General features: G+C 43.6%; 1 protein-coding gene across 4 annotated transcripts in view; it reads right to left on the bottom strand.

Moving 5' to 3' along the window:
• The window catches only part of RCBTB1 (RCC1 and BTB domain containing protein 1), a 33409-nt gene that overhangs the window by 6293 nt on the left and 13479 nt on the right, over positions 1 to 13637 (bottom strand). For 2 of the 4 annotated variants that reach the window (XM_033006682.2, XM_033006683.2), the window contains exons 8-12: positions 10333 to 10523; positions 6532 to 6658; positions 5885 to 6036; positions 5060 to 5190; positions 1746 to 1895 (exon numbers count right to left, since the gene is read on the bottom strand). In XM_033006682.2, coding sequence (XP_032862573.2) covers positions 1755 to 1895; positions 5060 to 5190; positions 5885 to 6036; positions 6532 to 6658; positions 10333 to 10523 — 742 coding nt within the window. In that variant the 3' untranslated portion in view covers positions 1746 to 1754. Of the gene's footprint in view, positions 1 to 859; positions 1896 to 5059; positions 5191 to 5884; positions 6037 to 6531; positions 6659 to 10332; positions 10524 to 13637 lie in introns of those variants that run through there. The other 2 variants (XM_033006684.2, XM_033006685.2) reach the window with 2 other exon arrangements.

Below are 13637 nucleotides of genomic sequence, written 5' to 3'. Positions count from 1 at the left end.
CCCAACGCGTAAGCTCTGGGGGTGGAATTCAGCCACCTCCTGGAGAACGAGAGCCTGGTGGTTTCCTTAAGTGTGTAATTCAGAGATGTTTCCTCGAAACGTTTCAAAAATGCATCTTTAGTGGAGGAGCCCCCCCCCCGCAAAGGGCCAGGAGTAGAGACACAACCCGGTTACTGCCGCTTGCAGCTCTTCCGCCCCGGGGAAGCTCCCACCGACTGCAAACGTGTGTGAAGCTGGAGCTTCACTTGGCGTTAGGAAACCAGGACAGGGGCAAAGCCACTGCTCCCGGGAGCTCCTTTTCCCTGAACTGCTGACCAAGGAAAGTCCTGTACCTGAAAGGCTCGGAGTTGGAGCCCCACACAAGTCATTCCTTAAACCCATCGGTGACACATCTGGAAGCCTTTTGTTAGACCATCCCAGACCAAACTCCCTACAGAAGCCGCCTGGTCGCTGCATCAGCAACACAAAATTCTGGGGTTTGCAAAACTTTTGACAGTCATAAAAACCCAACGTTAGACCTGTAGTTAACCTGAACTTCCAGGTTCTCTGCTTCACCCCGTGGTTGGTGCAGGTGCAACGCCTTAAAAGCACCCGGTAAAACCAGTAGGTGTGTATGTCCCTCCGTACCTGCTGTAAGGTTACGGTCACACATGGACTGGTTAGTGGAGAAAAAAAAAAAAAAAAAAGCAGATCCATAAATTGTAATCACTGGGGTCTCCATTAGTCTCTACAAATAACTGTTTTCAGAAATTGAGATCACGGGTGTTTGTCAAGCACAGTGAAATCAGCAAAACCCAGTCATACAGTCTGTGGGGCTGGTTTGGTTCTGGCTTTTTTTTTTTTTGCTTCTTTTTTTTTAAAAAAAAAGCAATTTCTCTGCTATATGGAATGCAAAAAGCTTGTAATTTTCTTCAAAGTTCAAAGAAGTTTGCCAGTGAACAGGTAAAAAAAAAAAAAAAAAAAAAAAGTGAGTTTTATTACATGTAGTTTAAATTTATACAACACTTAAATGCAAACCCCCCCAATTCCAGAGAGCGTATCCCTTCCCCTCCAAAGGAGCCAGGGTAAATCTGAAGTCACCAAAGAGGGAATTTTTTTCCACTAACCATTATAAACATTGCTTGAACAGGTTACACGAAGTACACGTGACAACTTAGAACAAGGTATACCCAAATGTAGAGATTTACTTCCAATCAGATTCGCTAGTTACCCCTTTCTTCAAAGCTCCTTGCGTGGGCCTTGAGGATATATTATTTCTGCGCTCTTTTCTAAGCAGTTGGTTAATTCCACGCGGCAAACAGCAAATTCGTTCACAGTCGTGCAAGTGCAGGAAGAGAGATCCGTGCCATTTGCTTCTCTGTAATCCCAGGGAGCCCGTGATCTCAGTGACACCGCCCGGTGCCTCGGGTCAGCCTGTTCTCCGGCCCCAAAAAGGAAACTGAGAATCCGAACGGGCGGTGCCTGGGCTGGAGGGGGCAGTCCTTAACAGCGGCTGCTCCCCATTGAGATCTTGAGCTGGTTCCACCACCCGGGCTCGTTCAATGCAAGTGAATGTTTTGCTTGACGTTTTGGTTTTTTTTTTCCAACAGTTTACAGAAAAGGCGTGTTTTCACTGTGGCCTTTCCTGTCGTCCGCTACAAGAGACCCGGCAACGCTCGCTTTGGCCGTACGGTTCGGACATCCCGTTCTAACTGCAAAAAAAAAAACAAAACAAAAAAACAACCCCACAGACACCCAGAACTTACAGCCTCACTTCAGTTCTTAAAGGCTCCGCATTTACTGGCTTTAGCAATGAATTCCTTTAGCAGGGGACCGTCCATTTGCCAAAATGCTGTAGTTTGCGTCACTTCGGTCAAATGATTGACACAAAACTTAAAGCAGAATTCCTCTAAGTCCTAAACAGGGAAAAAACAAAACAAAACAAAAAACAAAACAGAAAAAGAAATCAACTTATCTTTGCTTCCATCCCAGAAAAAAATCACATTCAGGCACAAGTGCCTCTATAAGCTTTATTTTTGCAGAGAATCAGACAAGCGCGTTAACCCAGTGGCTCTCAGTGGTTTTCCCCCACACAGTCGCTATGTAAATGCAATAGAAAATAATAATTCTACCCCTGTAACCATTACAGGGGGATTAGTAACCATAATTTTGTTCTCGCTGTATCGCACAGAAGTCAGCTTTTCTGAGCTATGTAGATCTCCTTTAGAAGTTTTCCCACTTGAAGCGTTTCTCCTGCGTTCACTGACAACTATTAAAACCCAATACAAATGGGGGATCTTGGGGTAAGGCCATAGAACCAAGACTGTAGATGAAGAAAATTCAGCTCTTTTGTTCCCTAATATAAACTCCAATCTATACACGAGGCTGCTTGACTCCCAGCTTAGTTAAGGGCTTAACTAGAGCCTTGAAGCCACGCGTCACCTGGCTCACCGCAGGCGCCTACTAACCGGGTAGTTTTAAAGCCAGGTTTAGGCAGAAAGCCTGTCTGTGCATTAGAAACGGGCTCGTGTTACAAATTATTTCACACACACACACACACACACACACACACGTCCCAAAAATGATACAACAGAAATACTGTGGCACAATACAGCACAGCAATTCCTGCAGGAAGCCGACTCGGGATATTTGAGTCTACTCGGCAGTGCCTCGCGTTTAACGATGAGAAAAGCCTCACGACCACCATTGCCCCCCCCCCATGATGTCAGATGTCTAACAAAAAAAAAAAAAAAAAAAAAAAACAACAAAAAACCAAACAAGACACAGTCGTTGTCAATATAAGGTTGACCACAGAACGCTTCCCACTCAGATTATTTGTTTCCAACTCAAAGAGGAGGAAATCTCCGCTGCGCGGGGCAGATCTAAGCTTCGGTAAGGAAGATGCTGCAGCCCTTACAGAACAGCAACTCCCCACCCTGCTCTAATTTGTTTATTATCTTACAAGTTTGTAGAACTGGTACTTTATAGGTGAGAACACACCCTTCCCTCAGCTGCTCAGCAGACCGGGTGCTGCAGTAAGGCAGAACAAATTTGCAGAGCTCGAAGCCACGTGGGGTTTGAAAGACTGATTAATATTCATGTTTTCACTTAAGGTCAATGCTGACAACCAGAGCAACTGTGTGCCACTGAGAGTTCTTGACACAACAATAATATAAAAATACATCCTGGCCTAAAACCAGGCATTCTGAAGCTGTAGATCTTGACTTGTGTGGCATCTGTGCAATGAAAAAAGACAAGCTTATTAGAACTGAACACTGATGGTTTGCCTTTTTTTTTTTTTTTTTTTTTAAGTCACAGAATGAACTAGCATTTCAAACAAAATTACATCGTACACATTACAATATTTTGCACTGCTTTATTTAAAAACGAAACAAAAAAAAAAAAAAAAAAACACATATTCCAAGTCAATGCAACAGAAGCATACAATAAACAGAAATGCTGTAGTATTAGTAAGTAGCTTTGGAAAATTCAAAGTTCTGCATAAAAAAGGGCTGAATGTCATTTGCAGATGCATGCGCTCCCAGCAAACTGTACTTACTACAGACTTAAGTGAACAAAGGCACAAAGTTCATCCAAAGATTATTTTAAAAGCTACGAGAAAAAGCCAGACCTGGCCTGATTCTAACCACGTCAGTCAGGCACCAGAAGAAAACACGGGAGAGCTCATGGAGGGATTTCAAATTAGTGAAGCGGCTGCTTTTTTAACTGTCGCCTTCCAGACGCGCAGCCCCTCGAGCGAAGTACCTCACTCGAGCCACTTCGAGCAAGCACTACTGCATGTAAAACCCACTTTTAACCAAAACCCAACCTCTCAGGGTCACCCATTATCTCCCTGATGTAGCGTTCAAGCCTACGGTTCTACCTTCATTTCTGACTTCATCCAGCTAGCGAGGTACAGCCAACACCTCCTACCCGGGTGACTCCTACCCTTTACAAGCAGACCGAAGATCCATCCTGTGAGCGATCTTTTAAGGCTAAAATATGGAAGTCTTCCTATTTTCCGTGAACTCCCACCAAAGAAATTGCTACTCACAGAAGAGCTGAAACCACAGATCAGACACTAGTACTTTGGGTAAGGTGTATCAAACAAGCGACGCGACACAAGGCTCTAAGGTCGGGCATCTGCGCCCCAGTTGCTGGACATGAAGTTCAAGAAGAGGCAGCGAGTTGATTTACCGAGTGCCAAAACTGCTTTATAAGCTTCAGCAGCAAGTTAAAAACTAACGGGTGGTGGAAGTTGCAAACGTGATTGGACGCAGCCAGCTGAGGCCAGCCCAGGAACACTGCCTGATGAGCTCACCAAGCAGCCTGTTGGCCACCCAGCAGCCTTTCACGAGCCTTCTCCCCTTTTCACACAATGTTTCCCTGTCTTCAACGTTTACCAGGCCCACACAGCGGTTTTTATCCTGCCATTTCATTAGCATACTGTGAAGACTTAAAAGTGTATTTTACTGTAGACTGACAAATAAAAAACAATAAAAAAAAACCCACCCTACCAATCAAAAAACCCCCCAACCTACCACCATATGACATCACACACAACATACAATCTCACAAATAAGGAACTGAAGGCTTGCAAGACTGCTTTCCGTAATGTTATGGGGTTTCTTTTGTGGTTAAACCCTCCCCTCGCTCAAGAGTTAGTGTTGTCATACTCAGAAAATTTTTGTTCGTTTTCTTCCCCCCCCCCCGGCCCAAAACAGCAATTCATGAAGCTTGGCACAGCCTCAGAATCTTTCCCCATGAAATGAAGCAATGCAAACATTTACAGGTGCCAAGTCTCAGCCTGGGATTTCAGTCATCTTTAGATAATCTGTGTACAGGTTCACCTTCCCAGTACTGATTTATGAGGAGAAAAAAAAAAAAAATAAAGGAAAAAGATCTCTCTCTCATGGCAAATACAGTTTTCAAGTCCAACGCTCTCAAATTCTAAAAATGGCAAATAGTATTACCTGCTAGTGAGAGAGAGCTTATACGGAAACCTAACTTGGCTGCTTGTCTCCATAGTTTAAGTCAGAAAGCAGCCACCTATTTAAGAGATTGAAGTTTAGGCGTTTACCTCTGCATCGTATCTGACCGCAGCAGAGAGCAACGAAAATGCATTTTCCACAGTAATTCCTCGCTTGATAATGTGCTGACACAGTTTTTTCAGTCTGTTTTCACAGTACGAAGTAGCCAAATCCAAAAGCCCTGCAATTAAAACACCATCGTATTAGTCCGCCGTAACGGCCTCTGATCTTCCAGCAGCAGTTCAGGCTCCTGGGGCACAGACTGCGCGCGCGCTCTGTACGCAGTGCTCTCTACCACACGCTTTTTGCGAGGAGGTCCCTAGCCAGAGAAAAGCTATTTTACCATTTTGCAGGATGAGAGGCCTTTTACTACCTCCCCCCCCAATCCTGGTCATCTCTGTGAGCGCGCAAGCTGTTCCGCCGATCTGCGCACCTCGCCGCTTGTGAGGGTGGAACCTGTCGCAGAACAGGCGCCCACAACACGGGCCAAGAGCTGCCGTTTGAGAAACCTGTGCTTGAATTACGGCTTGCTCTCCGCTCTGCCGGCCGAGCTTCTCCTGTTTTAGAGCTGCTGAGATTCTCTTTGATACTATCCTAAACAATAACTGACTCGATTTAAAAAGCACGCAAGGATGTTAACCCAGAGGAAGTTCCTCTCCCAACCTTGACAAAACTGCTCATAGTTTATTTCTAAATACGCACTACTTTTGCTGCGGTAAGTTGGCTACAACAGCCCTTTAAAGACAGCTTGCTTAATCACCGGTGAAACGCATCACGGGCTGGACTAGCAACCCCTATTGATACATTTATTCTGCATCCCCCGTCTCGTTTTCTCTGGATGCTGCTTCCTAACACAATCAGACCGTAAGCAATACCTATTGCATCTTCAGGCGGAAGGTCAACACTGTCTGTATACAAGTACTCAAGAAAGGCACGATACACAGGATAAGAAAATTGGTCTACTTCTATCACTTCCTTCATATCCTCATTCCAGTATGACTGGAACATGGTTCTGAAGTGTTCACACCTAAGAGACAAAGACAGCAGCTGGAACACTGTTATACAAACACATGGATGTTACATCACAGCCCCCCCGAAATAAGTACTTGGGGCACTCTGCACGACTGACAAATATTTTACCTTGCCCCATCGCAGCCAGCGGGCCACCTTATGATTCCTCACACTGTGGGCGCTGTTCCACTTGCACAGCAAGATAAAACTCTTATTTGAGCTATGCTGTAGAAACATCTGTGTGTACATTGCAATCAGACCAACTTAACGGAATTTATTATCCTGGGAACAACAAATAGGCTTAGGGAAAACTGAATACAGACCATTTTAGGACAGAGGTTGATTCAACTCTTTTTACAGTCGCTTCATTTAAAGTGATTAGGGATACACAGATGCTATATACTACAGGTTTAGGGACCCCTCCCTAGCCCTTCCTTCCCCACCCCCCCCCTTAGATGTGATACTAAGAAGTTATTCTATAGAAACAAGAGCTGCGAAACGTGACCACTACCTGATTTTCAGCACAGCTTTGTGGACATGGATGTACTTGCCATCCACACGGAACTTTAAGTCTGAAGTTTCTGGGCTGTCAAACTCTTTCTTCAGAGACTCCGCTACTGTTAAAAAGTCTTCATGCTCTACAGAAACAATTTTAAAACAAACAAAAAAGAAAACCACATTAAGCATCTTAAACGAGACACGCACGACCCTAACTAAAGCTAGCAGCTCAACTAAGAGCACGCATCAATGAAGACAGGTCAGTACCAGGGCTCCACTGGCTCAAGCACTGAACTGGGAAGACTGAATTAATCCGTTTCCTATTATAGGCAAGGTCTGCCCCACAGCAGCTACAGGCAGCAGGGCTCCAGCTCACCGCAGAGGGATAGCACAGCACCAAGGGAAGCACCCGGAGACCTTCCTTTCTCCTTCTCCGCCTGGGCACCAGCCACGGACGTGCCAGTCTCCCGGCAGCTCGGTGCTAGTGCCACCTGCAAACGAGCCTCTGCAGCTAACCTGCAGACTGCTGGGAAGGGGAGCCTACCCCATCAACTGCAACTCGCCCGAGACGCAGCGCACAGCACTTCAGCTGCACTGACACCGTGGGGTCCGAGTCTAAAAAGCAAGAGAACAGGTCACCAGCTGGCCTCTTTTTTTTTTTTTTTTTTATGCTGGCAGATGGGCTGTAGCCTGCGGGTTATCTGTTAAGGTCTTTGCCAGGGCTCACTGACACCATTATACTCCGTTTATTAGTCAGTTCTGACAACACAAAATCCAACAGCAGTGCTGTGGAAGAAGAAAAACATTGCCTACCGTGTTCTTGGCAGAACCAAGGACACAGGACTTCAGCAATTTTGGCAGTAGATTAAAGAGATTTCACAGATCTTTGACAGTTCATTATATTAAGGCTTATATCCCTGTCCCACAGAGGTTCCACTCTGTGTCTCTAGAAACCATACAAAAGTTGCAGCACAAGTTGGCTAGGGCTTGTGGTAAAGCAAGAGCTCCGAAGTTTTAGAAAACCTAATTTAACCCGCTATTTGAAGCTTCTGTTGATGCATCTTAGAAGTGCGTTTCAAAACATGTGGCTTCTAAGAAGCAATGTATAGAAAAGAAAAATAAGTGGATTTCCACCATAAAGCAATATGGTCCATCAGCTGTGTCCCGCAGGGCTGTGTACTGTTCATCCATACGCAATCCACAAATTACTCCTCACCATTGGGGACAGGTAAATTAGCTGATATTTAAAAAGAGATACTGTTATAACAAACTGCTGTAACAAAGAAGTCATGTTTGTGCCACAAAAGACCATATAGGCTCCTCCACAGAACCTGCACCTCTTCAGGGCTAACTAAACCACGCTCCAATCCCCCTCCATTTGCTCATGTGATTTTTTTTCTAGGTCATCAGCTTAGCTTAAGCTATGCAATAGATCAACTTTCACTCCAAATACCTTAACTTCAGTCCTCAAAAAAGGCCACAGATTTTTACTTCACCACAGCCAATCCCGAGGGACTGATTAACTTTTCTGGCAGAGCCATCGTAACTAGAAGCAGAACAAGAACCTTTACGCAGAGTTAAGTCTCACTAAGGGAAAAACAAACAAAAAACAAACCCAAACAAACAAACATAAAAAACACCAAACCAAACCAACACATGAAAAAAAGGGGGTTTTAAACCTTTATGAATATAAAAGGTGGGGAAGGAAAAAATGTATATGGAAAATTGAGATTAAAAATCCCCCCAGAATTAATGCTCATGATTTAAACATTCGGCAAGTAGGATTATCAGAATAAGAGGGGAAGATCCCGCCAAGGCTAAGAGGAGTTAGAATGCACGTACAAAATTAAAATACTTCGTTATACTCAGTCTGGAAATACCCCATAAAAATCAAGAACTTGGAAGGTACTGAAACCGGGGAGATGCCATTTCAACAGCTGTGCTGGTTTTGGCTGGGATACAGTTAATTTTCTTTGTAGGAGCTGGTATGGGGCTACGCTTTGGGTTTGTGCTGGAAACAGTGGTGATAATTCAGGGATGTTTTAGTTCTTGCTGAGCAGTGCTGAGGCAGAGCCAAGGGCTTTTCTGCTCCTCACCCCACCCCACCAGCGAGCAGGCTGGGGGTGCACAAGGAGTTGGGAGGGGACACAGCCGGGCCAGCTGCCCCCCCCCAGCTGACCAAAGGGATATCCCATGCCATATGGTGTCACGCTCAGCATATACAGCTGGGGGGAAGAAGAGGGAAGGGGGAGATGTTCAGAGTGATGGTGTTTTGTCTTCCCAAGCCACTGTTACACGTGCTGGAGCCCTGCTTTCCTGGAGATGGCTGGACACCTGCCTGCTGGTGGGAAGTGGTGAATGAGTTCCCTGTTTTCCTTTGCTTGCGTGCACGGCTTTTGCTTGACCTATTAAACTGTCTTTATCTCAACCCACGGGTTTTCTCACTTTTACTCTTCTGATTCTCTCCCCCGTCCCACCAGGGGGGAGCGAGCGAGCGGCTGGGTGGTGCTCAGTTGCCGGCTGGGGTTAGCCAAGGCTGATGTCGTGGTTCATTAGCAAAAGGCAGAAGACCTGGACAACCCTCAGACCTCTACAGAGGGCAAGACTAACACATATCGCAGGGGATGAGGGAATGTGAGACAAAACAAGACTTGGATTTACTCAGAAGTACATCAATCCAAGTTAATCTTCTCTCTCTTTAGTGAAACTGTTCAGTTTTTCTTTGTAGACAAGATGCTGTTTTCTGGACCTCTGTCAGTGTGACAACATGCTAAATGGGAAGTTTAGATGGAGAAGCTGAATTAGGAGAAGTCACATGAAAAGATAAAGCGTGAGTCTGGAGAAAGGCTACTTAGTATGTGGTTCTTCCACAAAACCAGTTTTGTACAAGGACTAACAAAATCAGGATCTCTGGTCAATATGAAAACAGATTAGATCTCCTAAATGATCTTGAGAACTGAAGTGGCAGAACGTGCACCGTTTTGAACGTGAAAACACCTTCATGTTTTCAGGGAAGTGCCAGCTAAGTGCAAGCTAAGCACCTTATAGCATATTTGGGGTTAAATAAGATTAGCAGCATGTGAATCAAAGATAATCAAGAAGAAAGGCTTGGACTTATTTGTTGGTCACAGGGACTGTAATCCATGGCAGTGTAAGAAGAGAATTTCAACAGGAAAAAACAATTACACTAGGGCCTTGCTTTACAGGGGCTATTATTTACAAGTCTGCCTGTCTTTGTGGAAAGCCAAGCGAAATCAAGTTGAGAGAAATTGTCTCACAAAATGAAAACTTGGAATTCTGTTCCTTTACTTTCCTAACATGAAACATAGGAGAGACTTCTCCTTCATATTCGTATTGGAAGGGTAAATACTGAGGAGGGAAAGCCAGAGACAACACTTGTAATTCAAAGTTGTTAGCTACCAAAGCAGCAAGCGTCAGGAGCAGCTTTCCAAGTAGGAATAGTTTTAAGAGAAAAAAAAAAAAGTTGTGTTTAACGATCCAGGGGTCCTGCCCAGTCCTGAGCTGGAGTTCAAACTATACAAATGGAGGAAATAAGACAATATTCACAGTGCAAGGGTAAAACAGGGCTCCCTCCAGATGCATACTGGCAAACAAACAATCTTGTTAACGCTGTTCTGCGTCGTTAGCTGCCGAAGTGGACTTCCTTCACAGGAAAGAACTTAGCTAAAAGAGCTAATTTTAATTGCTGGTTCTCCTTAAAGCAGGAACCTGCCGCGGCAGCGGTATCCTGCACTGATCCCTGCAAACCTACACAGCGATTACAGCCGTGACTGGCAACGGAGCTTCGTCTCACCTACTGACAGAAGCCTCCACATAACGGCAGGGGTAGCAAAGCAAGCAAACACATCGTCAGTGCAGGCAAAGTGAGTGAGGTGGGGCAGGATCACCGACTGCCCGCGGCACTGGCCCCACATGTACACCTGGCCGCTCTGCGTCTTGGCAGCCGACGTGTGAGCAGAGTGGCAGGCTGCAATCTCCACAACCCTGCGAACAGAAGAAACCGTGTGAGATCCTTACAGATAGGGGACCAGGTAACTTCCCAAATGCCTCGCCAAAATAACAGCCAACCAAAGTGCATTCACACTGCTGTGCTACTTTCTCTGCCCTGCGCGAATGTGATACCGTTTGAATAAGTATTTAAAAACTGCAACGACATTTTTCAGATTGCTTGTAGACTTTACCATAACCAGAGCTTGCTTTAATTACGTCAGTCTCCTCAGCTGACGTTCCTTCTTCCTCAGCCATGGGAAGGGGTGAAGAGAAACAAAGTTTTGGGTTTCCCCTTTAAAACCAATGCAACATCAGACACTTATTTGCAAGAAGAAATGTTTATGGTGGTTATGCAACTTCCAGTTAGGGAACAGGCAAAAAGTTCAACTACTAAGATTTTGGCGGAGCATTTTTCAGAACTTCTTTCAAACAGATGCTGTAAAAATTCTCCCATTTTGAGGTTCAGTTCCTATGTATTTTTCAATTAACCCTCTATTAAGAAACCCTTCTACGCCACCCCCCTTTTCATCTCTTCTGTTTTGTACGTATACAGAGGTCTGTCCTACAGCCTGTATTTCTGACCTCCTATTTTGCTGTTATTTTCCTTTCCTCAACACTGAAATTCAGCATAGAACATGGACAGTGCTTCATCTGAGGACAGGTGAATACAGGCACTTACCTCCGCATTCCTGAAGAGCTGTGGTTGTTTTTTAAATAAAGTCTACACAGTATTTTCACCCACCTCACATAGTTCCTTAAAATATTAGAGCTGCTGATGCGCACTTATCTATCCTGCTCTCCCGTTGCTCAGGCAATCCCTATCTTGCTATCTGAAACATTACAAGAACTGAGAAGAATCACACTTTCATTAAAAGGACATCAAGGACGTTGCCAGGGTCTCTGTTCACACGATAACCAAAAACCGGGGCAAGTTCCAGTATTAGTTCAAAAGAAAAGCTACACTTGCCTGCTTTTTCTCCACGCTAAAAATGAACCTGAGGATTTCATGCTTTTGTGCCAGAAACAGATCAACTGTGACAAATAAATGTCTTTCCAAGCAGTCCAAGAATATACATATCAAAATATTTGTTCCTTTACAGAAAAATATCCATGAAGAGTTAGCTCTTTAGGCAAAAAGCCTTTTTAGCACAAAGCCCACATTTTAAGTGCAAAAATTATTTCAAGATAGAACACGGAAAGAATCGACAATCACTTTCAGCATATGTATCAATAATTTCTGGCAGATAAAAGACTAATGGGTTGTTTTACACCATTATCAATTTATGAACCTCTGTGCAACACTGACGTCTTTCCGTATCTCTGCAAGAGACATTATAAAGTAATTTTTCTAGGGATACCTTACTTTCCTTCACAGCTATTCACCTAAACTACTTCCTTCCCCAAACCTTCTTTCCTTAGCAGAAGAGATTCTTATTTTTAGAGGAACTATACTATAATTAAGTAGTAGAGCAGGAACTGTAACACCTGTGTACTGTATACTTACAGAACACATACAGGATAACATGTTAAGTATAAATTTAACATCAAAATTCCGGAAGCTGACCCTCAGAGCTGTTCCTCCAAGCTAACACATCCTTACAGGCTGTATGTGCAATATTCTTCAGGATGGCATCAAATGCCACCTCCTAAGGAACTGTCACCAGGATCACATACAGATGACAAAAGAGTTATATAAATGACAAGAGCAGGAGAAGCAGCAGTAACATGCTTCATGAGAAATGACAGCTCACCCACTTAGAGCACTGTTTCCAAGGGAGCCAAGTCAAGAGAGATGAGTAAGTTCAAGTGACTTAGACTCCAAGCAGAAGTTTTATGGTATATTTTCTCCCTCCTTTAGTCACTGAACACATGACAGTTTTAGCTCACATGCAGTTCTAAATGCAACGGTACCCTTTGGTTCACTCAAGAAATAAATTGCTAAGAAAACAAAGTTGATCTATTTGCAAACATACACATTTCTTTCCCAGTGCTTTTTAAAAGAATATTTATTTTTGCTTCGCTAGGGTCAGTTCCCTCACAGACAAGCCAGCCTCACCTCAGTGGTTTCTACTGTCATGGTTCCTTTCTTCTTTCCTCCCACCCAGTTTTTAAACTCTGAATCTCAGTACTGTACAGCTTTTAATTTAATGTTAAGTGTGAGAAACGGGAAAAAAATAGGAACAACTTCCCAGGAAGACAGTTCAGAAATGAAGGAGAAAAACCAATCACAAGTGTTTCCTAGTTAAAAGGAGATTACAAATTAAGAGACTGACAGATTAAGGAATTTATAGACTATGAGGTTTTCAAACTGAGGTACATGAGTCTATAGGTGTACACACGGGCCCGGAGAATGGGACTGGGGTTCGAGTTTGTATGTGAACAGCAGAAGAGCCATCCCAAATATGAGGATGACAAGGGTGCTGAAAGCAGGTGGAGAAGGATTAGGGTTATTCTTTTATGAGTCTGGGAAACTCTACCAACTGCTAGCTGGTACCGTTCATAAAAGCAGTATTATTTCCCCTTAGCTCTACCAACTTTGCAAAGCAAGTTCTGTTTATGTCGTTGGCTATTATCAGCCTTTCAGAAAATTGGTTTTTTGCTCACATGTCACTTCTTACAAAAGTGGTGCTTCCTTACCCTCTTTTTTTTCTTTTTCTTTTTTTTTTTTTTGTTGTTGTTTTTTTTTGTTTGGTTTTGTTTGTTTGGGGTTTTTTTGTTTTTTTTTTTTTTGTTTGTTTGTTTGTTTGCTTTGGGTTTTTTTTTTGTTGTTGTTGTTTTGTTTGTTTGTTTTTTAGATGTAGGCCTCAATACAGCTTACCAGCTTGGCTTATCCATTTCAGAGCTCCAGATTTTTAACCGTATTTAGAACAGCCTAACACTTAGCCGTTCATTATCTTTCAGTATCAGGTAAATACAAAATATATTTACTTTCAACAATCATTACACATAGCAAAAACCACTCAGTCTACAGTAAACAGTAGGTTACCATCCTTTCCTATGCTTTTAACATCAGCAAGAGAAAAATAATTCACCAAACCCTACACAGGCATGCTTCCAAGTGCTAGAGACTGCATAACACATGCTCAGATTTATCAATCCCGAAACAGC

Source organism: Tyto alba, unplaced genomic scaffold (assembly GCF_018691265.1).
Source record: "Tyto alba isolate M040663 unplaced genomic scaffold, T.alba_DEE_v4.0 Super-Scaffold_45, whole genome shotgun sequence".
In the NCBI taxonomy this organism is placed as follows: domain Eukaryota; kingdom Metazoa; phylum Chordata; class Aves; order Strigiformes; family Tytonidae; genus Tyto; species Tyto alba.
The sequence above is the reverse complement of the archived record's forward strand: the minus strand, read 5'-3'. Positions and strand labels throughout refer to the sequence as shown.